This window comes from Daucus carota, chromosome 6, assembly GCF_001625215.2.
Source record: "Daucus carota subsp. sativus chromosome 6, DH1 v3.0, whole genome shotgun sequence".
NCBI classification, from domain to species: Eukaryota; Viridiplantae; Streptophyta; class Magnoliopsida; order Apiales; family Apiaceae; genus Daucus; species Daucus carota.
In genome coordinates, this window is record NC_030386.2 from 37,033,418 (window position 1) to 37,054,290 (window position 20,873).

A 20,873-nucleotide genomic window follows, 5' to 3' on the forward strand; every position below is an offset into this window, starting at 1 on the left:
AAAGAAACTAATGGATACTTATAATATTTGTTAAAAATTATGAAAAATTGATTCAACATGCTAAATGGATACTTTCAAATAAAACATGTTAAATGGATACTTTCTAATAAAACATGTTAAATAGATATTTTTATTATATTAAAAAAAACATTCTCATCAAATTATATTTATTCTTACATATCACTATATTTAAAATCTATTAAATACATATATTTAACAAAAATATATAAAACCAAACAAATTTATTAAATGTTTAAAGTCTATTTTATCATATAATGATATTTGAAAATTTGAAATATTAACCAATAAAATATAAAAACAAATAAAATTTAGCTAACGATCCTATAATTTACACTCACATGATATTCGAGAATTATTGAAATTTATTGGTGTAAGAATTGACAACGAGCGCACACAAATGTGGAGATACAGGGTTTATCTATAAAAAAGGAGACAAAAAAACCCTAGTGAGCTAAACATCTTCAAGCAGCGTTATCTGAGTCACGCCTGGTTTAACTAATCTGTGATTAAATCTCATTTTTTGAATAATACACATATCCCTCATTTATGCATGCTCTTTCCCAAACTACCCCTCCTTTCCGTTAAGTTAGACTTAATGGTAGTTTGGATGAAAAATGTTAAGAGGGTGCAAAACGTTACAGATTAAAAACTTATAAGTGCAACCTGTAAAATTTTAAACAATGAGAACAAATCGCAAAACACCCCAAAGTTACATGTGCAAAATGTGATTTCCTCTTTTCTAAACTCATAATATTTATACACATGTACAATTATTTTATTGATTACCATTAATATTATTACTATATGTAATCTATATTATATATTTTTATGTTAGTATTTTATTTTAAATTTAATTATAATTTACTGAAATTCCTTTAGTCATTTATATTGATTTGCTAAGTATTTTAGTAGATAATTAATATATAATTTTTATTTCATCATAAATTATATATTATAATTATTATTTATGTTTCTCTGTATCATATATAATAATATATTTAATTTAATTTTAAATCTGCACATGTGCTGGCCTTTTATCCGAACTGCAGTCTCAAAGCAAAACCCAACAAGAGGAAAACCTTAAAAATTCAAAAATAAAGAACTCTCATACATCTTAATGCACGATGTACACAGATATGTTTTTCTACTCTATAAGCAAACAAAAGATACATACAATAGCACTGTCGAAACCTACTGGTTTCATTTATCCGTTCTCTCAATACATAGAATATTCACAAGACAACAAAGACGTAAGAAGACAATAAAGACACGCTTCTGGCTTAACATTCAAACGGAACACAATGAAACAGGCTAGTCAGGCTCAGCCTGGAACGCATTTCTAATAGCTTTCCTTGTCCTCAATTACTAAAAACAAGCCATCATTTCATTACATTTACGCCAACGTTGTCATGTGTTTCTTTGCATGCAGAAGGAATGTTAAACTCAACACATTCATATGCAGCAGCTTATTATATTTGGATTTACAGTATGAGAAAACAACATTTTTATTATATGCATGTCAGTTGGATCTTTTGTAGGCCTTTTTGAGTTAACCTTATTAGGCATAAGCTTCGACTCGTTACTATATAAGTGAGAAGTCGGCTTAACGTTAAACAGAAAGAGGTACGGTTAAAGAAGTTGCCAAGGTGTGAAGATGTTACAACAATTAATAAAACTGTTAGTAGTGTTCATCTTTCTAGGGTACATAGTGATATGGATTTTGATGCCTACCAATGTCCTTTATGTGCACTCTCTGCCCCTTTACCATACTTCAGACTCCAGGTTCTTATGGCGGACCCCGAGGTTTCTCAAGGGAACCACCTTTTGCATCTTCTTCGGGGACCAAGGTTCAGTCCTGCTGTAATAAAACCTGGATTAGCATCAATTATGTCTTTGGTTTGTTGTTTGTCAATGCAGTTATGAGAAATGTATGTTATTATAACGTTTATATGATATCACAGGTGCAAATATTTTAATTTTCGCGGTTCCGGTCCTAGTCATGGCTTGTTTGAGTTGTTTATACCTGCACCTGCAAATGAAGTACCGCAATCATGTAGATAAAAGGTACTCCCCCTGTCCTGTTCAGTTCATTTCTATACAGTTTTCTTACGTTCCACTCAATTGTATAAATTCCCAAAATAGTATGGTTTTATAATATAGAACTTTAACTACAACCACTACTTTCTTTCACTATATTACATTTACCGACTATTCTTACATTCCTTTGCTAGATTGCATTTTCTCTTAATCTCCGTGTCCCACCTCACATGTATACTACTACATGAAATGAAGGGAACGGAGGGAGTATCTGATTTTTGGTATCACCTTTCTCTTATCAACACGAACTTTCAGAACTCACAATCTTCATGTCTTGTCGCGACAGCAGCACGTCTAAGTCCTCTGGTCTAGCGAGGTGGAGGCGGCCAGCATTTCTTAAAGGCCCTCTTGGAACCATTTCTTGGATTGAGTTATTTTTCTCGTTTCTTTTTGTTGGGCTCTTAGCCTGGTCCTCCTGGGCATATTTACATGGCATCTTTGCAGGCATAACCAGCTCTTCCGCGGCACAAATGAGAAAGACAGTGTAAGAACTTTCTTCTATGATAAAACATCTACTCTTTCACTGCTTTATACAAAACCAAAAAATGACACATCAGTTGGCATGCTCTGGCAGGTGGGAAATCAAAATGCAGAGAGTAGCCCTAACACAAGCCTTTGTCGGCAACATCTGTCTCGCTTTCCTCTTCTTCCCTGTAACGAGAGCATCACCATTGTTGCGCCTTTTTGGCCTTACTTCAGAGGCAAGCATTAAGTATCATATGTGGCTCGGTCATGCTGTCATGGCTCTCTTCACTGGACATAGTATCTGCGCCACCATTTACTGGGCTACAACACATCAAATTTCAAGGGTAAAAAATTGGAATTTGCAAAGAGTATCAAAATACTATCAAAAGGCTTAGATTTACTCCAGATATTTAAATCTTAAGATGGCTTTTTGCAGGCCCTGAAATGGGACAGAGTGGGAATCTCGAATGTTGCTGGAGAAGTGTCCCTGGTTTTCGGACTAGCAATGTGGCTGACAACCTTCCCACGCATCAGGAGAAATTTCTTCGAGCTCTTTCTTTACACACATTATCTCTACGTTCTCTTCCTCGTCTTTTATGTATTCCATGTCGGTTTCACATATACCTTTATAACCCTTCCTGGTTTCTATCTCTTCTTGGTTGATCGCTATCTAAGATTCATTCAATCTCAGCAAAAGGTAAGGCTGGTTTCAGTCCGCGTTTTACCTTGTAAAGCTGTGGAACTAAATTTTTCCAAGAGTCCAGGTAAGTTTACCAATAAGATCCATAATTTTACATTGCAAAGCATCACTGTCCTGATTATTATCAAGATTAGACGATTTCAGAAGTATGCTCTTCTATTTGTTTCGTACCAGGACTAATTTATAATCCGTCAAGCATTGTGTTTGTAAACATACCTGCCATATCCAAGTCGCAGTGGCATCCTTTTACTGTCACTTCTAACAGTAACATGGACTGCGACACCCTCAGCGTTTTGGTTAAAAGTGAAGGAACATGGACCGGCAAATTATATGCAGAGTTCGCGTCTCCTTCACCACTAGACTACCTTAATGTCTCACTTGAAGGACCGTATGGGCCTACTCCCCCTAATCTTTTAAGGTACGCGCTAAAACAGCAAAGAAAAACACTTAAGATTAGCATAATTAAGCAAAAGCATTTCATCATAAGCATTACTCTTCCATCTTTTTAACTAATGGTCAAAGTTTGGTCAAATTGACTACCTAATAGTCAAAAGAGGACACGTAATACGTAATATGAGAGATAGAGGGAGTATATATCTGAAAGTGGTATAAGTTCACAAGAAAATATTTGGGGACTTGAGAACATAAATGTATGGTGCAGGCACGACATGCTTGTTATGGTAAGCGGAGGAAGTGGCATTACTCCATTTATCTCCATCATCCGTGAACTGCTCTTCATTGCAAGCACAACGAACACTAAGGTCCCTCCGGTCCTCCTAGTGACATCTTTCCAGAGAACAGTGGATCTCTCCATGCTAAAGCTTCTTTTACCAGCCACGGACACTACCTATGACCTATCTGCAATGGACATAACCATCGAAGCATACGTGACAAGGGAGAAAGAGCCCTCAATGGAGAGTCAAAAGTTCACACAGACCTTATGGTTAAGACCCAATGACTCGGACAGACCAGTTTATGCTCTTTTAGGCTCGAATAACTGGATTTGGTTGGGCGCAATAATATTATCATCGTTTATAATCTTTTTGGTGCTCATCGGGCTCCTTACACATTACTATCTGAATCCAGATAAACAAAGCAACCATGAAATATATTCGGAAACTTCAAAAGCCACTCTGAGCATGTTGGTTATGTGTGTGTCCATAGCAACAAGTGCTACCATAGGTTTTCTTTGGAATAAATGGCAAAGCTATAGAGATATGAAGCGGATCCAGAATGTGGATATAGAAACGCCAATGGGATCGCCAGGACACGATGACTTTTGGCACTACAATTTCAACAGAGAGCTGGAAAGCTTTCCCCGGCAATCCATACTTCAAGCTACCAATGTCCATTATGGAATCAGACCAAATTTCAAACGTAAGCAAATTCATGTTTCATTAATCCTTTTGGTATCACGGGGCGTATCTAGGAAGATGCACGAGCAGACATGCATCCCCCTAAAAAAAATTGAGATTTTTTCACCATTTAAATTTTTACAAAATTTAAAAATATATAAATGTTTTCTGAAAATTTGCTTGAACTCAATATTTGAATCCTAGATCCGCCTCTGCTTAGTATACCATACTATTTTCTGCAACGAGTCATTTCTTACGCTTTACAATTACAGGTATACTAATAAATTGCGACGGATCCAGCATCGGAGTTATGGTCAGTGGTCCAGCTCAGATGAGGAGAAGTGTTGCAAGAATCTGCAAATCTGGTTTAACAAAAAACCTACATTTTGAATCGATTAGCTTCAGCTGGTGAGCTAAACAAGGTGGTGTATAGAAGTCAGAGAAAATAGATCGAGGCCCACGTACTTGATACAGCTCTGCTTGTTGGCAAAAAATGTATGAATTGTACAGATGAAACGTCCTAGATTGTTCATGTAATGTTCGTCTCAAGGTGTTTCTCAACTGAATTTGCAGTTCTGTTTCGCCTTTTTCTTGACTTGTTAGCAAGGCAAGTTATAGAATTTCGAATGTGTAATTTTCTAGTTTTCTAGTGAGTCAACCCCAGCAAATTATGTTCGGTTAATGAGAAATTATGTCCAAATAATAAAATTTTCAGATTTTAAGTCGCTAACAACTACTTTTTAGCTAGAAAAACCCTAAAAACTTAGTTATACAGGTGGACAAAGTGATATTTGTCTGTTAGAATAGATACAATATTTTTTATTTATTTTGCGGTTTGTCTAGGAGGAATCGAAATATTATATTCTGGTATAAATCTCTATAAAAAACAAATTAAAACAAAAAAAAGTTATAAATCACATTTAAACATAACATATATGATATGTAAATTGATCGTTGGCAGATGGAAAAAATTATGCACTTTAAGAAAAACTCATCAATTGACGTGAAAAAATCAAATTAAAAAAAGAGGAAATTATTTGGGATCATGATGTGTAGTTTATTCGTGTGATGATTTTTAGGAGCGGTTAAATTACATTTATCCGAAAGTCTGGACTTAATTTGTAGTTTATAATTTAATCTGGTTTGTATTTGAGTAATTTAATTTGATTAAATAACGTCACAATTATGATTAGTGCTTAAATGAATTTTAATAGAAAGTCTAAGGGGAGAGGATTTCCGATAAGGAAAAGGAACCATCAGGCATCAATATACTTAAACACAAGATATCAAGAATCTGTCGTTGAGAATAGAATTGAGAGGAACCAGCTATATACTCCAGCTGGGAACAAAATGCACATTGCACAATGCCAGAGCAATTATTACAAAACTTTAACAATTTACAGAGCTTGCAATGACATAAACCAATATTTTGAGCAATTATTACAAAACTTTAACAATTTACAGAGCTTGCAATGACAAACCAATATTTTTGCACCTTACTACTTACTAGTAGGCTAAACAAAATCAAAACATGAAACAACGGGTCCAGATTAGAGGAATGAAGACCAGGAAGGCTTATAATATCTTGAGAAGGAATATCTCAGCCATAAGATGCAAATAAATGCGGAGAAAAATCCTCAATCCATGGAAAAGAATAGCAGCATGATTCCAATCGACCGAAATCTCAAGCCCCAACCCTACTTCCTAATTTGGTAAACAACACTCCTTCAAGCTACTTTTTGCTAGAACTTGAAGGACCAGAATCCCTGAATAGCAGATAAACAGATGATACTAACTGGAATCTACCTGCAAACAATAATAATCTGTTAATGAAAAATATACACACATTAACATATATTGTAACAATTTGTAACTGTTGTAATATATATCTTTATATAATGATAGTTGCTCAAATTATTCTGTTAATTGCACCCGAGACCATAGACTTTTACCTTGAAAAGACTACACTATTCATGAGCAAGTATACTACATCACTAGTGCAGCTATAACTTTCCCTAGTAGTTGCTAGTGTCGACTTCTGCAACTCCCTACTATATCTGTTCACTATGTGTTAAACATATCTGTTACCACCTGTTTCCCTCTTTCTTTTCAATTTCCCTTGGTGGTTCAAAAAGCTTTAAAATGACAACAGCAAAAAGTAATAAGTAGAACATACCATTTAGCTTTAGGACAATTCCAGGTAGATTTTCTTGAGGCGTGCAACAGTGAGAACAATCCTTCAGAAAACTCAAATGCAGACATGCAGGCGCAGCAATGGTAACATATACACTGTAGTAATTATGAGCCAGCAAATAATGTCCACTATGCACAGAATATCCAATCTGCACAAGAACCTACTGTAGATCTCCACTACCTAAGAATATGATTTGAACACTATACATCTGGACAGTAAAAATATTACCAACAGCATGCAAAGCAGCAAGGGTCAGAAAGATATTCAATTTTATTTGATAAGGATACAACAGGGGGTTTATTACATTACTACCATCAACTTCTAAAGAGAACAGTACCTGTAGATTATAAATATTATAGTTGTATTAAACTAAAAGTGGCGCTAAGAAAAAACTTAAATACGCTGTTCAAATGGAAAGAAATTATCACCTATCTGGACAAAGTTAAGTTAAAAGGGAATACTGCTTTATTAAACAAAGAAGAACCAGTAGGTCAACAAAAAGCAATTCACTGCAATTCATTGAACTTTATGTCTTTGTATCATGCCAATGTTAAGCCAACAGAAAACTATGACAAATGGCGGAGACAGAAGGAAGAAGAGCTCTAGAAATAACATTATGCAAACTAAAGAAATAAATCAAAGAAACCATAATCACCAGTTTCATGAGTAGAGGCAGCTGGGATTAGGCACGCAAAATAAAAGATAAATTCTTCCTTCCAAAACCAAAACACTTCAGATCGGTTTCAAAACTCCTATCTCAGTGCTAATTCACTTCTAAAGCGAAAAAAAACCACATACTAATACAATGATCAAGCTGTCATTCTTCCCCAATGGCAGCATCCTCGTTGAAATCCCGCTGTCCAGCACATGATCCACTAGCATACATCATATTACTGTTATATCTCGGACCTCTCTCTTCTCCAGCACCGTCCTTAGGGGAGTCTCTTTTAATAGTACGCCTAAATCCATCTTTATGACCATCACGAGCCTCAAAACCATTGTCTGCGTCATACCTGAATCTCCTCACAGCACCACTAGCATCATAACGCCTTACCCGATGATTTATCTCATGTCTGTCATCAGGTTTACTTTTCTCAATATCGCTTCCTTCAAGATCAAGTCCCCTTCCTGTGCTAGACACCTGCTGAAATCTTCCACGACGCACATTAGGCTGGAAAATACCATCCGACTTCCTTCCCGAATAACCAACAGATTCCAACCTTTGGCTCCGTTGTCTGAACAATCTGACAGGGGACCTTCTGTCTCTGAAATGGTCATCCATATAGTTCCCATCATTCAACCACCTAGGTTTGCTATTAGGGGACACTCGGGTTCTCGGTGGAGACACATACAGTTCATCATTATCAGCCCCATAACTGGTCTTCGGAAAGGCAGGCCTTATTCTTTCCATTCTAGCATCAGACCTAAAATCCGGACTATGACGCCTTGTATTCATGTTACGTTCTCTCTGTGAATTCCAGGCAACTGGAGAGCGCGTTCGGGATCTTGAGCAAGAGTTTCTGCGGGATCGGAAAAATTGGCCACTGCCATAATTGGGAGAAAACCCTCGTTCTCTCCTGGAAAAATAGGGTTGCCTACGAGGAGGACGTAAAGAAGCGTCATCTGGCACATCTTCATTGTAGTCATCCCTAGGTACTCTCCTAATCCCTTGAACATATCGTCCTGATCTGCCTCTGCTCCGATCTTGGCCAATATCTCGAACTGGTGGTGATCCATGTCGGCCAAAATAAGAATCCTCCCCCTCAGCTGGTGATCTCCGCCCCATGAAGGTACGGTAAGGGCCATTGTTTGACGAATAGTTTATCGGTCGCCTTCCATCATCACGTTTAAATCCGCCAATTTTGGTACCAGATGTAGCATTTGAATCTCGGGGTCTAGAGTAGGCATGACTGTCAGGACCACGATAACTATGTGGATATCGAGTTCTTGTATCTCGGTAGCTACTTGGAGAATCAACCCAGCGTCCATCTGTATCATTTCTACTTCCAAGAGGTTTCATAGAAAATCTTCCCCTCCCCATAGACTTCTCCGGACCAAAGTTCCTCTCACCTCGAGAATATGAGTAATTAGAGTTGTCAAATCTAGCAAAAGACAATTAACAATTATTAGATTCGTTAAAATATCCACAAAACCCCTTAAATTCATATAAACTTTAACAAATAAGTTGTTATCCTGTTTATATAGTACCTGTTCCGATGTACATCCAAAGAAGTTTTCCTTTCCAAAGCATCATAAGGCGAAGGTCCTTTACTGAAAGATGACAGCTTACCCCTAAAATCCCTTGGACCGAATTCTCCATATAAACCTTTGTCATCAAACCCAGCAACCTTTCCATCAGCAACCGCAACCCTATATTCCAAATGTGCATTAAACTGGTCCCCGCCAATTTCGGTCTTCATGCAAGCTGAGTGGTTTCCATTCAAAGCACCCCCACTAAAACATTGGTCAAAGGACTTAACGGAATCACCAGTTACTCCTGATCTGTTCCTACCAGTACCTCCTTTATCAATTTCATCATTTTTCCCCAACAAAGTTCCCTTTCTAGAAGTCTGGTAACCATCCTGACCATTATCGGCATTTGCCGACTTGGAATTAACAGTGTTAAAATCATCTCCATCTCCGTACTCAGAACCATAGTCCACATATTCAGTTTCCCCCTCCATATCATTTTCTTCCCAAGTATATACACCAGGCTCCCTCAGTTCTCCATCCTCAAATGAAGAATCATAACCAGCCTCATATTCTGATACGTGATCCAGGTTAACCTGCTTACCATCCTTACCATAAGAATCATAATAGTCACCAACATTATGATTCTGATCAATCTTAATTGGGAAATTATCAGATTTGTCGAAGAGATTCATAGGCCCATGTTGCAGTGCAACATCACTCGCATCATTTTCAGCTGCAGGTGCTTTATCTGCTTGAAGCTTCACCTCGCCGACTACAACAGAAGTGCTGGAAGCAGATAAGGCCTCGCCTTTGGGAGAAGGATGGAACTGACAAGCTCTATCCAACTCGCCCGTGAAATTAACATCCGAGGTCTTATAGGTAACTGTGCTTATTACCTGTCTTGGAGAAGTCTTGCTATTGGGAGACCCATGTGTATTCTCAAAAGCATTGCAATCTTTAATTTGAGTGTCAACAATCGCATGACCAATATTATTAGGAGGCATTAAATTAGGAGTGGAAATTTCGAGTTTCACGACCTGAGAACATCCTGATAATAGTTTCTTGTTTTTATCAACCGAAGTTCCACATGATACTTCTCCCACTTGCTCAATCTCACTGTTAAAGGCATGCATCTTTTCCTCAGAAACATCTATCCTTGCAGTATGTTGTGATTTAGTGAATAGATGATTACCCAAAGCTTCTGTTGTAGTAACAGGAATGGAAGTTATTGTAGCATGAACAGCAAAATTCGAGGCTTCTTGTAATCGTTCACTTGTAGTAACATACTGTTTCTCCGCGCAAGTCCCCTCTAGAGAAGAGCAGGTTTTCGATGCATCCTCTTTGAAGCAAGACCTGATAGCTGCAAGTTCAGTGTCATCTGCAAGTTCTTTATTGCTTTCAACATTTGATGGAACTACTTTGCACATTCCCGACTGCTCCAATCTTTCAGTATGACCCAGGACATCTTTTTCATTGCTCTGAACTAAGGAATTTTCGACATTAAGCTTTTCAAAATGAATACCACCGGGGGCAATTTCTGAACAATTGATCAGACTATTATCAGGCGTAACATCATCTGGCTCTTCCCAAGCTTCCATTACAGTGTTTAGGTCCCAATGAGCTCGATTTCTGACTACACCTCCATTCTCATTCTTACTAACTGCAGCAATTTCATTAACAGCGGACTCCCCCATATCATCTTCATTTACCAAGTCTTTGTCAGAAAAGTGGCTTGCTCCTGATGATGCAATGCTTTCCTTAAGAGGTATGGCGGCATCATGGAAACCAACAGCATCTGCCTTCGCAGATTCTTTCACTGCAAAAGTCTCCAACTTAACATCATTGTCAATGCTGCTACCACATGCAGCTGCAGCTAGCAGCTCAATACCAGAGAAGTCATCATCATTGTCAATCCCTGCATTGGTTATCTCAGATTTGTTACTCTTTCGAATCTCAACTTTATCTTCAAACTTGAGTCCTAAAAATTACAAAAACCCATTATTTATAGATGGACCAGAAATATTTAAAACACTGTCTACCTGCAGCAGAAGTTCTGGTATCTACAAGCTGCTCAGACTCTATGGAGTGTGGAGAGGGTGTCTGCAGCTGAGGTGATAGAGAACCTTCATGATCTAGCGATGGGGTCCTCGGTGGTGGAGATGGAGGCCTAACCGAAAATCTCCTTTTCTTGATTGGAACATCCACTACTTTCTCAGCAAAGCGTCTGCCCAGAACAGCAACACCAAGCTTCCATTCGGAAGAAAAGAAAGTGATAAGAAACATGATGATGAGAATACTAACATCACCAAAAAAGATACATGTATCAACATATATGTTTAAAAAATCTTACTTTTTCGGATTCAGTCACTGACGAGTCCTGATCCCTTTCGCTGCTCTTGTTACCTGATTTGGCACCAACATTCGATTTTTGATCAACTAACTTCCTCGATCGCCTAGTTGTAGTCCTACAGCCTTTCTTAACCTTTTTCCAAGTCAGATCAGGATTGATGAAGCTACTAAGTTCCAGATCAACTGTACTAAGCATACTTGCAGATTCAGATTCTATGCCATCAACCAATGGTTTACCACCACAAGTGCCACAAGCTGCCTTTTTTAATTGCTTTCCCTTTCTACTTATCTCCAACATTGATGCTGAATCCCCAGAACAACTGCAAACTCGAGTCTGCACAATATTAATAGGAGTTATTGACATTGTTCTAGACATATTCTTATATTGCATGGCAATACTCAATACTTGAGATTAAGCCAACAAGACACAAACCGCTAAAATAATGAGCTACAGATAGTCTCAGGACAAGTGATTAACATAAGTGTGCACTAAAAGGACCAACTCAAACCCGACGCTATTATGTGCCAGTGTACAATAATAAATTACAGCTTAAATGGCCACTTAACTTTTCTTAAATTATACCAAAGATGGTAAGACTTGGGTTGATAATCAGTTCTAAAATGCAATTAGGTTGAAAAGTGTTTATAGTAATGCTGAACAAAAAAAATTCGGTTTCTTGGAACACAATGTTGAAAGGGCAACCAGGATTTTATTTTGCTGAAACATTGAAATATTATGGGTAATCTGCTTTACTGACTAATAAGATATGGGATCAGCCACTGTCATACAGTTATAGATATGAGATTATTTTATAAACATTAGAAAGAAATATAGAAAGTCACCATGTATAGAAGCCCCACATTGGTCGCCCTTCCAGTGATTAGTGCACAAAATAGTAACAGCCACAACAGTCTTAGATTGGCTGCAATTGAATAAAACTTAATCAGCAAATTTAACATGTGAATACATTAACAGATTCAAGCAACCATTATTTCAATTAACATTAACATATATATGTGGAAAAAATAGCCATTCAGCTGTGCCCAAAGTATATTTTTACCTTGGATAACAATTTGATAAATAAGCCTAATAAAACGAGAACACATGCTTGTGTGAAACTACTCCACATGACATAAAACAACGACGCACCAAAAAAGCAGCAAACCAAGTAGGCATTACTATATGTGCTGTCATCCTGATTGCCAAAAGGGACAAATCTTCCATGGAGAGTAATATATCTACAATCACTTTACGTTCTCAACAAGGAAGATGTACCCCGCAATCAGCTAAAAAGAGGAGAATTCTAATATAATTTCTGTATATTAATCAATTTATTTTTTTCCTCCTCCATAGGAACATAGAACACCAGAATATTATTTAGATAATCTATTTACTAATCCAACAATATTTTTCTTGCAAAAAACCCCAAGCATCAATTTATCTGGAAATTCCCTGAATATAAGGATGATTCAGCAGACCACTGAGATTGTCATCATCATCTTCTCTTGAAGAAAGACCATAAGAATCTATTAAGGTTACTTGTAGATGGCTTTACGGTGAAGCCTCCCAAAAAGATACCTACTCGGATGTAGGGTTTTTTTTCATTTTTTTGGCAAAACGTCTATGTAATGAAATACCTATATGAAGTTCACCTTCCAAAGATTTAACAATTTGAAAACCCTAATTCCACTCCATCCAGGTGGAAACCTTGTCTCCACTCCATCCACATGAAAACCCTAATTCCTCTTCACAATAAAGTCAAAGAAGATTTATGAACTGTAAACAGCAACCATTTATCAACAAAATTGATTAATTCAATAAAAGAATGCGCATCCATTAAAGGCCAAATTCCAGATCTAAGATTTCCAGACAAAAAACTAGTCGCTGATGAACTCCGAATCTTATAAAAGCCGATGCAGTCTAAAGAAAACCACACCGCAGTCGTTGAGTAATGGACTGATCAGATTAAAGCAATCATCTTCGACTTCAATCGAAGAAAAACAACCAGTAAAATATAATTTACAGTACTTTTCAATACCTGTGTGTTCCGATTATCGTTCAACGATCTGACACCGTAGATATCAACACAAATTCTTCAATCGAACCACAATATCTCCAGATCTATAAACCAGATCGGAGATCTTCAAAATCAATTCAATCTTCTACACCTTTAAAACAAAACCAAAGCCAGAGTCCACTGGATCGATTGAAGGTAATACATACGCCTATAGATACATATGTTGTAGATACCCAATGCAGTGGTGGAGATTGATTGCTTTATAATCTTCTTGTTATATCTTCTTCCTCATCTATCTATCTTTTCTGGAGGCTGAGTGTTTTATAAAAAAAACAAAGGGATATATATGAGCTCACAAGAGTTGCCCATCACCACGTATTTATGGTGGGAGTTCTGACGAAACTACCCTCTTGTTTTCGCGATATTAACAATTGTAAGCCTTGATGCCCTAGGTCAACACTCCTCGAGCCTGTGAGGCCTATGCTGACTCCGCCTACCACTCGGAATTCGAAATCAAACCCAACTATAACTGGGTGTCCGAATATATAAAAATAGCATAAATAGGTTGATTATTTATTTTCCTAATTATTTCCGTGTGTCTTATCCAATATTTCAATATCTTATAAATAAGTTTTTACTCGAGAGATTGAAAATACTTTTTATTTATAAGTAATGCGCCTCTCAAATACTTAATTTTCTCAAAAAAAAATACTATATAAACATCAAGTTTTTATGAAACTAAGCTTTTATTTTTCATAAAAAAGTTTTTACAAAACATGATCTATATGATAAATGACACACATAATTATTCAAATGTCAAGTAGAGCCTGTTTGCATAATTGCATGGCTTACAATCCGGGTTTGAAACCATTTTCAACTTTAAATTTAAAAATATGTGTGTGTAATAAGTCAGAAGTCGACTTAAAATCAAGAATAAGCTGGAAATTGACCTAAAGTCGGAAATTAGCTTGAGGTATTTTTTCAAAGTGGCTTAATTTTTAAATAAAAATTTGATGAAACTACCCATAAGTGATAAGTTACACGTAAATCCCTTTTATTTTTATTTTTATATTTTTAATAACTTATAAGTCAGTAATAAGTCAAAATTATTCAAACAGACACTTTCTAACTCTCGGCTTATCAAGACCTTGTTTGGCTGAGCTTATGAGTAATTTTTATCAAGAAAAAGTTTAAATCAAACTAACTTCTGGATTTAAGTTAATTTTTCGCTTGTCTGTAACTTTAAACTGACTTCCGACTTATTAAACAAAAAGACATTTTTCGGTTTAAAGTCGAAAATGATTTTAAACCCGGACAAACAGGCTCTAAGTCGTGTTGAATTATGTATAATTTTAAACTCAATCAAACGGACTCATAATAATGTATAAGTTACGAGTCGTCGGTTCATAGAGGGATATGAAGTTGGAACGAGAAATCGGGCTAACGCGATTTGAGTTTTAAATATATCATATATATTTGATTACTTAAATAGAGACAAAGAATTAAAAATGAAATTTATTCCCATACATCCCTATCATACCCACATTCCTTCTTGGTTATTAAAAACCTAAACCTTTCGTTAAAAAAAAAAAAAAAAACCTATACTTTGAGGTTGAGATGCAGAGTTTGGAATTATCTTTCTTTTAAACCAAACATGAGATATGGATTTGGAATTAAAAAAAACTCATTCTTGATTTCAAATCCATGAACTAATATATATTCAATTCGTAGAATTATAAATTACTTAAGAAAAAGATAGAGAAATGTAAACCAATATATATTCAATTCGTAAAATTATAAATAAATTACTGAGAGTAAAAAGTTTGCTGATGCCCTTTCTTTCATTTGCCTTCGCCAGTATAGAGAAGTTAAAAAGCACAGTATCAAAAATATAAATGTTAAACAGCATTAGTATAGATTTAGCTTTAACAAGTTATACAAGTTGCTATATGTAAAGCATCTGTCAATTAAAAAAAAAAAAAAAAAAGGTTATATGTAAAGCAAGCCCTCCGAATTCGTCTTCCCAAACATCCAAAAAACTTGACAAGTTGAAATACATAATGGAAACACTAGTACCCAGTCACACAGTACCAGCGATAATGCTCCTTTTATACTAGTAAAAGAGGGCGTAACGGATTCACTTCCTTGATCTGTGTGAAGAAGACAGATCACATAGAGAGTATCATGTTTGAGCGAACTAGAAAGGAACAACACAAACAACACTTAGTCTACGACTTTTACATATGAAGCACGAAATAAACTTAATTAGCTCAGGGACTCTCCTTCAGAATGAATTTTGGACTTGCAAGAAAGGCCTTGTTCCGGTGGTGGATATACGGGCTTCGCCAGTGTGGAGTACCAAAAGCTGTTGAGTTGTATTCACTGGTAAATGCAGAGTGAGGGAGTTGGTCTTCAATCTCCATCTCCAAAATCTCCTCCATTACTAATTCCTTCAGAGGACTTTCCAGCTGAAAGAAAACAAAATGATAATTCATTATAGATGCATGTCCATAATTGCAGTAGTGCCAATAGAACATGCAATAAATTTACATCTACCTTTGAGTTTCTTGACATAGGTAAGCGACGAACCCTAGGAGATGGTGCTAGCTGAATGCAAGTATCTGGACATACGAATATAAAATATACTGAACTTAATTTAAGTTGTAAGACTAAGGAAAGATTTGAGTTAAGATAAGTAAAAACCACAATCTTTACCATCACGTAATCCAACAGCCATCAGAAAGTAATCCACATCTACCGCCTTCTGAGATGCGATGCAATTTTGATGGTTGTGCAGAAAACCTTCTCCACTTGGAGGCTCTTCTTCTGCAACCACAGTCAAGTTCTTGCTCAAACTCTTCTTCACTGCCTGTGCAGATGGATTACCAGAGTTCGTGAGGTCAATTAGCGCTTTTCTCCCACTGACTTGAGGTTTCTCTGGAGCCTTGGTCACACTTTTCTTTCCCAGAACAGATTGTTTGGTCTTTGACATACAGAAATCTTCAGCTATAGAGATCACATTAGCAGAGTTGTGCTTCTTTGATGGCTGAAGTGCTGCAGGCTTCCTTGAGTTCGATATATCATTGAGCGCTTTCCTTCCACCAAGTCCTTTCTTTTGGCCCTGGGATGCAATGCTTTTGCCCTTAGCAGGACCTGGAATCAAAATAGGTACATAAGCACAGATTATCAGAACAAACTGTTGAGTTTTTTTATAGAAAGCGCAATTCATATACTTTAAAAGGTCAACACCAAAATACCATCTAGTTTGAAACTTATATTCTGATCTTGAACGATATTACCGGCGTGAGTTGCCATGCCTTTTGCTCTCCCTTAATATACTCTGCATCAAAAAAACAGATAAAGCTGATTAGGTGAATATCTCAACCTCATTCTACAGGTTCATATTAACGTCGGGTATTGTTGCACTACACTCAAACAGTTGTTGTACTTCATAAATCAAATTAATATAACAAATAAGCAAATAGGTCCGACTTTAAAATCAGACCAGGTAGAAACCTAGTCATCTGAAGGAAAGAAGAAAGTAATGTATACATCGCAGTATGACATTTGAAAACCAACAAGCTCACACATACAACTGACTTCATCCACAGAAAATCTTCGTCACTTTTGCCTCCATGATTACATAAAAGGGACACAAGTGCGGAGAACACTCACTGTGCAACATCCTTAACCTTGTGCTAGTGTCACATGATCCTATGATGATTTCTTATGCTAACTCATATATTTTCTCTACCTCACTCTTGCTAATTACAATCTATATATTTAAAATAATTAAAATTCTAAATTAAAACGCTTTGCTCGCTATATGTGCATAACCATCAAACAGGTAACACTGAGACACAAGTGTCTGACTAGCCAAACAAATTGTCAAAAGAGCGCTAAGATTCATAAAACTATCCGTTTCCCCAAAAATCACAATCTCACAAACACAAACAATTAAACCATAAGCTAGCCCCATAAAAGAGTAATATAAATTACAAGATCCATCAAAATCCCGAAAAAATACAGTTTCCAGAATTACCTAACAAAGAAGGTTTCTTAAGCTTTAGCTAGTTTTTCTTTGTTCATCTTTTTTGTACTGTGCTTGACAAAATGTAACAACAAACCAGTAGTAAATTATAACCGCTCGAAAAATCTTACACATACTACGAACTTATCCAAACATTCAATCTAATTTTTCAATACAAAAGTGCAATTTATTCCTCATCAAACAAATCTAATACTTTAACCTAGAAATAACCGACACTTACTTATCGGCGTCACATATCTCTTCAAATCATAACAGTTCAAGAAAATGTAACTCGCTAATCGGTAACGCGACAATAACTCGTGAAACAACTCACAAAGATTCAGATATGAAACTATACAGTGAAAATGTGAAAAATAAGTTTAATCAATCAATTAAAAACCACATAAACTGGAATCAAGAAACACAAAATTCACCGCAGTAATTAAGCAAGAAAACAAACTTGCCACAGTAAATATCGATCTTGGCCTTCTTAATTGTTGAATTGAGAGTAGAGATTTACAGCAGTTTCTTCAATCGATTATTGTATATACACACGAACGCTCTGATTTGATTTGTATTTTTTGAGAAGTGAATTAAGTGAATGTCTGTTTGGGAAAGTGCGTGTATAAATCGTTGGAGCAGCAACGGTCATATTTTGTTAATTACCTCTATACCCTTTCGCATAGTTAATTACGTGGTGAAGCTGCTGGGTTTTTGGGTTGGATGTTGAAGCAGTTGGGCTTTTGGGCTGCCCGTTAAATCACATTTTGCATCTATTTTTATATTGTTTCATAAAAAAATATAAAATTGAAATATTATTTAATATTTAGTTATTATTATATTAGTTATTTTTAAATATATATTAATTACATCATAAATTATACAATCGTTCATAATCAAAGCAATATAGTATTTTAATTTCAATATATCATTGTGTATACTTCGATTAAAAAAAATTTAAAGATTAATTAGATTTCAAAAATTGAATCGGTCATCCATATTATAAGAAATTAATCGGTCAAATCGGCAATTTTCAGAATACTGTCTGTGACATGTAAATTTCAGGAAAAATCAAGAAAACTTAAAATGATATCGGTGTGTTCACATCAATACATGATCTCGGTAACTGAGATTACATAGTGTGCAAGAGCAAAACCATGAAAAACACTTGGCTAAAAAATGAGTGAGTTGACATATTAAAAACAAAAAATATAACTAATTTCTTGAAAAAAATCACAATTTAACCATACTCCCTTCTATCTCATATTATCTTGCAATATGGCAAATATCATCGAAACACCCAACATCGATAAATTTTACTGGGAGGTGGGCTGAGAGTTCAACAAATTTTATATACTATCCGGGAGGTGGATGGATCTTAGTTTTAGATACAGTAATTGGTATCATTGTTTAAGATTGGATGACCCAAAAATTCGTATTGGGCTTCACCATACATGTATAGCTAATAGCCCAGCGCATTTGCCGACTCATCGTGTACTGTACGAGCAAGTCTGATGGGTTATCTATTTCTAAACTCACATTTTTTGGATAACGGTCCTGTTTGGAAGTTAGAGGTTTGGGGGCAAAATTAGAGATTTGGGATTAGTTAGAGGTTTGACCACTAGAATCCGCCAATACAAGTGTTTGGTAGTTAGCGGATTAAAATAGAGGTTTGGACCCAAAAAGCTAATTTTGAAAAAGCTAAGCTTTTTGGGTTAGATGTTTTGGTTTGTGTCAGAAAAAGCTAATCAATCAGCTATTAATCAAACAGTTTTACGAGAAACAACTAATTCAATCCGCTAGTCAAAATATCTATTTTAATCCGCTAGTCAAAACAGCTAACTCAATCCGCTAACAGCTAATCCCCAAACAGGGCCAATGTATTAAAAAGAGATAGTACAACACTATTTAATCATGCTCAAATCTGTTAACCATTACCTATTTTTAAGGTAACCTCTAGTTATTAGTTATTTAATATTTATGAATAAAAATTAATCTCTCTCCTTTCTTTTATCTTTTCTCTCCTCTGGCCTCTTCTTTCCCTCAAAATTATTATTAAAATAATAATAGGGAACGGATATAAAGTTTACTGTTGGAGTTGACATCAACGATTTATTCCCTAAATCACTGAGGGGCCGTTTGGTCAGGGGTAACTGACAAAGGGAAAGGGAAACAACCTGTTTCATTCCCTTTGTTGTTGTTTGTTTCATGAAATCTGTCATTCTCTTTCCCTTATTTTGGTTTTAGGTTTACCCCAAATCCCTCCCGATCCATTCCCCACCCCCCCGCCAGGTATTTCTTTTCCTTTTCCTGATTCTTATTTTATTTTCAATTATAATTTATTTCAAAAATCATTAACATTAAAAAATAATATGTAAAATATTTTTGAAGATCAAAAATAAATTTTAATTTAGTTTTTACATATTAAAAATAATTTTAATATAATTTATAAGTCAAGATATTTATAAAATTAATGAAATTTTTAAATAATAAAATATATCAAATTATAAACGTAAATATATTTGACTCTTTTGATATTATTTAATATTTAAAAATCAAATATAGAAATAATCATATAATTTTTCATTCCGTTTCCGGATCAAAACCAAACAGGTAATACAATTAAGGATCATTTCTTTCCTTTCTCTTTGTTTTCCTTTCTGAATCTCATTCCATTTCCTTAAATCGAACCAAACGGCCCCTGTTACATATTTGATGATGTCATAGGTATCTAACTTGTTTAGTGTGCAGAAGCAAATATCAGAGTTTAGCTGGAAATCAGAGTTTAACAACTGCCAGCTGGATCAGAGTTTAAGCGATGATCAGAGTTTGCAGGCGGCTGGTTTTCAGGAGCATATCTGACTAAGTAAGGAAGATAAAGATCAAGAGAGATTGTGCAGATCAGGACAGCAGAAGGATAGCTACTGATTAGATTATTTTAGGAAGCAGATAATTGTAAATCAATCAGTAGATATCATGTAACTGTGTATATAAACACAGCTTAGGGTTTACTCTAGATGAGTTATCGATTGAATAGTATTCGTGTAACCTAGCAGCTCTTAGTGATAAAGTATAAATCACTAAGAGATTATTTGTAAACTACTGCGTTTTGTGAATAAGAGTTTATTGAATTATTCTCTTATACTTGTGTTTGTCTTGGATTGTGTTCACTATATTATTATATATAGTGAGTTTAATCGGCCTAACAAGTGGTATCAGAGCCAGCTCTGTTGATATACCTACAGTGAGATCTTAATCACACAATCATGTCTGAGAAATCACAAAACAGTAGATATGAGTCTCTTAGGGTTCCGGTCCTCAGGGCATCTGAATATTCTGTCTGGAAAGTAAGAATGATCATGTTTCTGGAATCTACAGATCCAGAATATCTGGATAGAATTTATGATGGTCCACACATGCCAACAAAGCTCTCTGTTGCAGTGGGAGATGA

General features: G+C 35.8%; 3 protein-coding genes across 12 annotated transcripts; 1 reads left to right on the forward strand and 2 right to left on the reverse strand.

Moving 5' to 3' along the window:
- Positions 1–1,655: 1,655 nt before the first annotated feature.
- Positions 1,656–5,295, forward strand: LOC108227088 (ferric reduction oxidase 2-like). 2 transcript variants are annotated; one of them, XM_017402083.2, is made up of 8 exons: positions 1,656–1,868; positions 1,983–2,085; positions 2,405–2,602; positions 2,693–2,927; positions 3,020–3,347; positions 3,458–3,701; positions 3,945–4,660; positions 4,911–5,295. In XM_017402083.2, exons 1-8 carry the CDS (start codon positions 1,676–1,678, stop codon positions 5,048–5,050), a joined length of 2,157 nt encoding a protein of 718 aa, XP_017257572.2. In that variant the 5' UTR covers positions 1,656–1,675; the 3' UTR covers positions 5,051–5,295. The 2 variants fall into 2 exon arrangements, with proteins under 2 accessions (XP_017257572.2, XP_063936382.1); XM_064080312.1 differs by having other exon boundaries at positions 2,408–2,602.
- A 2,028-nt stretch (positions 5,296–7,323) lies between these two features.
- On the reverse strand, positions 7,324–13,739 carry LOC108227261 (uncharacterized). Of its 4 annotated transcripts, none has more exons than XM_017402319.2 (6): positions 13,414–13,739; positions 12,218–12,297; positions 11,376–11,708; positions 11,065–11,272; positions 9,041–10,940; positions 7,324–8,934 (listed from the first exon to the last, which is right to left on the reverse strand). In XM_017402319.2, exons 2-6 carry the CDS (start codon positions 12,218–12,220, stop codon positions 7,650–7,652), a joined length of 3,729 nt encoding a protein of 1,242 aa, XP_017257808.1. In that variant the 5' UTR covers positions 12,221–12,297; positions 13,414–13,739; the 3' UTR covers positions 7,324–7,649. The 4 variants fall into 4 exon arrangements, with proteins under 4 accessions (XP_017257808.1, XP_063935801.1, XP_063935802.1 ...); XM_064079731.1 differs by having other exon boundaries at positions 11,376–11,694; positions 13,414–13,735; XM_064079732.1 differs by lacking the exon at positions 13,414–13,739 and adding an exon at positions 12,436–13,391 and having other exon boundaries at positions 11,376–11,694.
- A 1,536-nt stretch (positions 13,740–15,275) lies between these two features.
- On the reverse strand, positions 15,276–18,064 carry LOC108225396 (uncharacterized). Of its 6 annotated transcripts, none has more exons than XM_017400247.2 (5): positions 17,887–18,064; positions 16,692–16,732; positions 16,108–16,545; positions 15,949–16,013; positions 15,276–15,860 (listed from the first exon to the last, which is right to left on the reverse strand). In XM_017400247.2, exons 2-5 carry the CDS (start codon positions 16,705–16,707, stop codon positions 15,663–15,665), a joined length of 717 nt encoding a protein of 238 aa, XP_017255736.1. In that variant the 5' UTR covers positions 16,708–16,732; positions 17,887–18,064; the 3' UTR covers positions 15,276–15,662. The 6 variants fall into 6 exon arrangements, with proteins under 6 accessions (XP_017255736.1, XP_063936636.1, XP_063936634.1 ...); XM_064080566.1 differs by having other exon boundaries at positions 17,883–18,064; XM_064080564.1 differs by having other exon boundaries at positions 17,857–18,064.
- Positions 18,065–20,873: the final 2,809 nt, after the last annotated feature.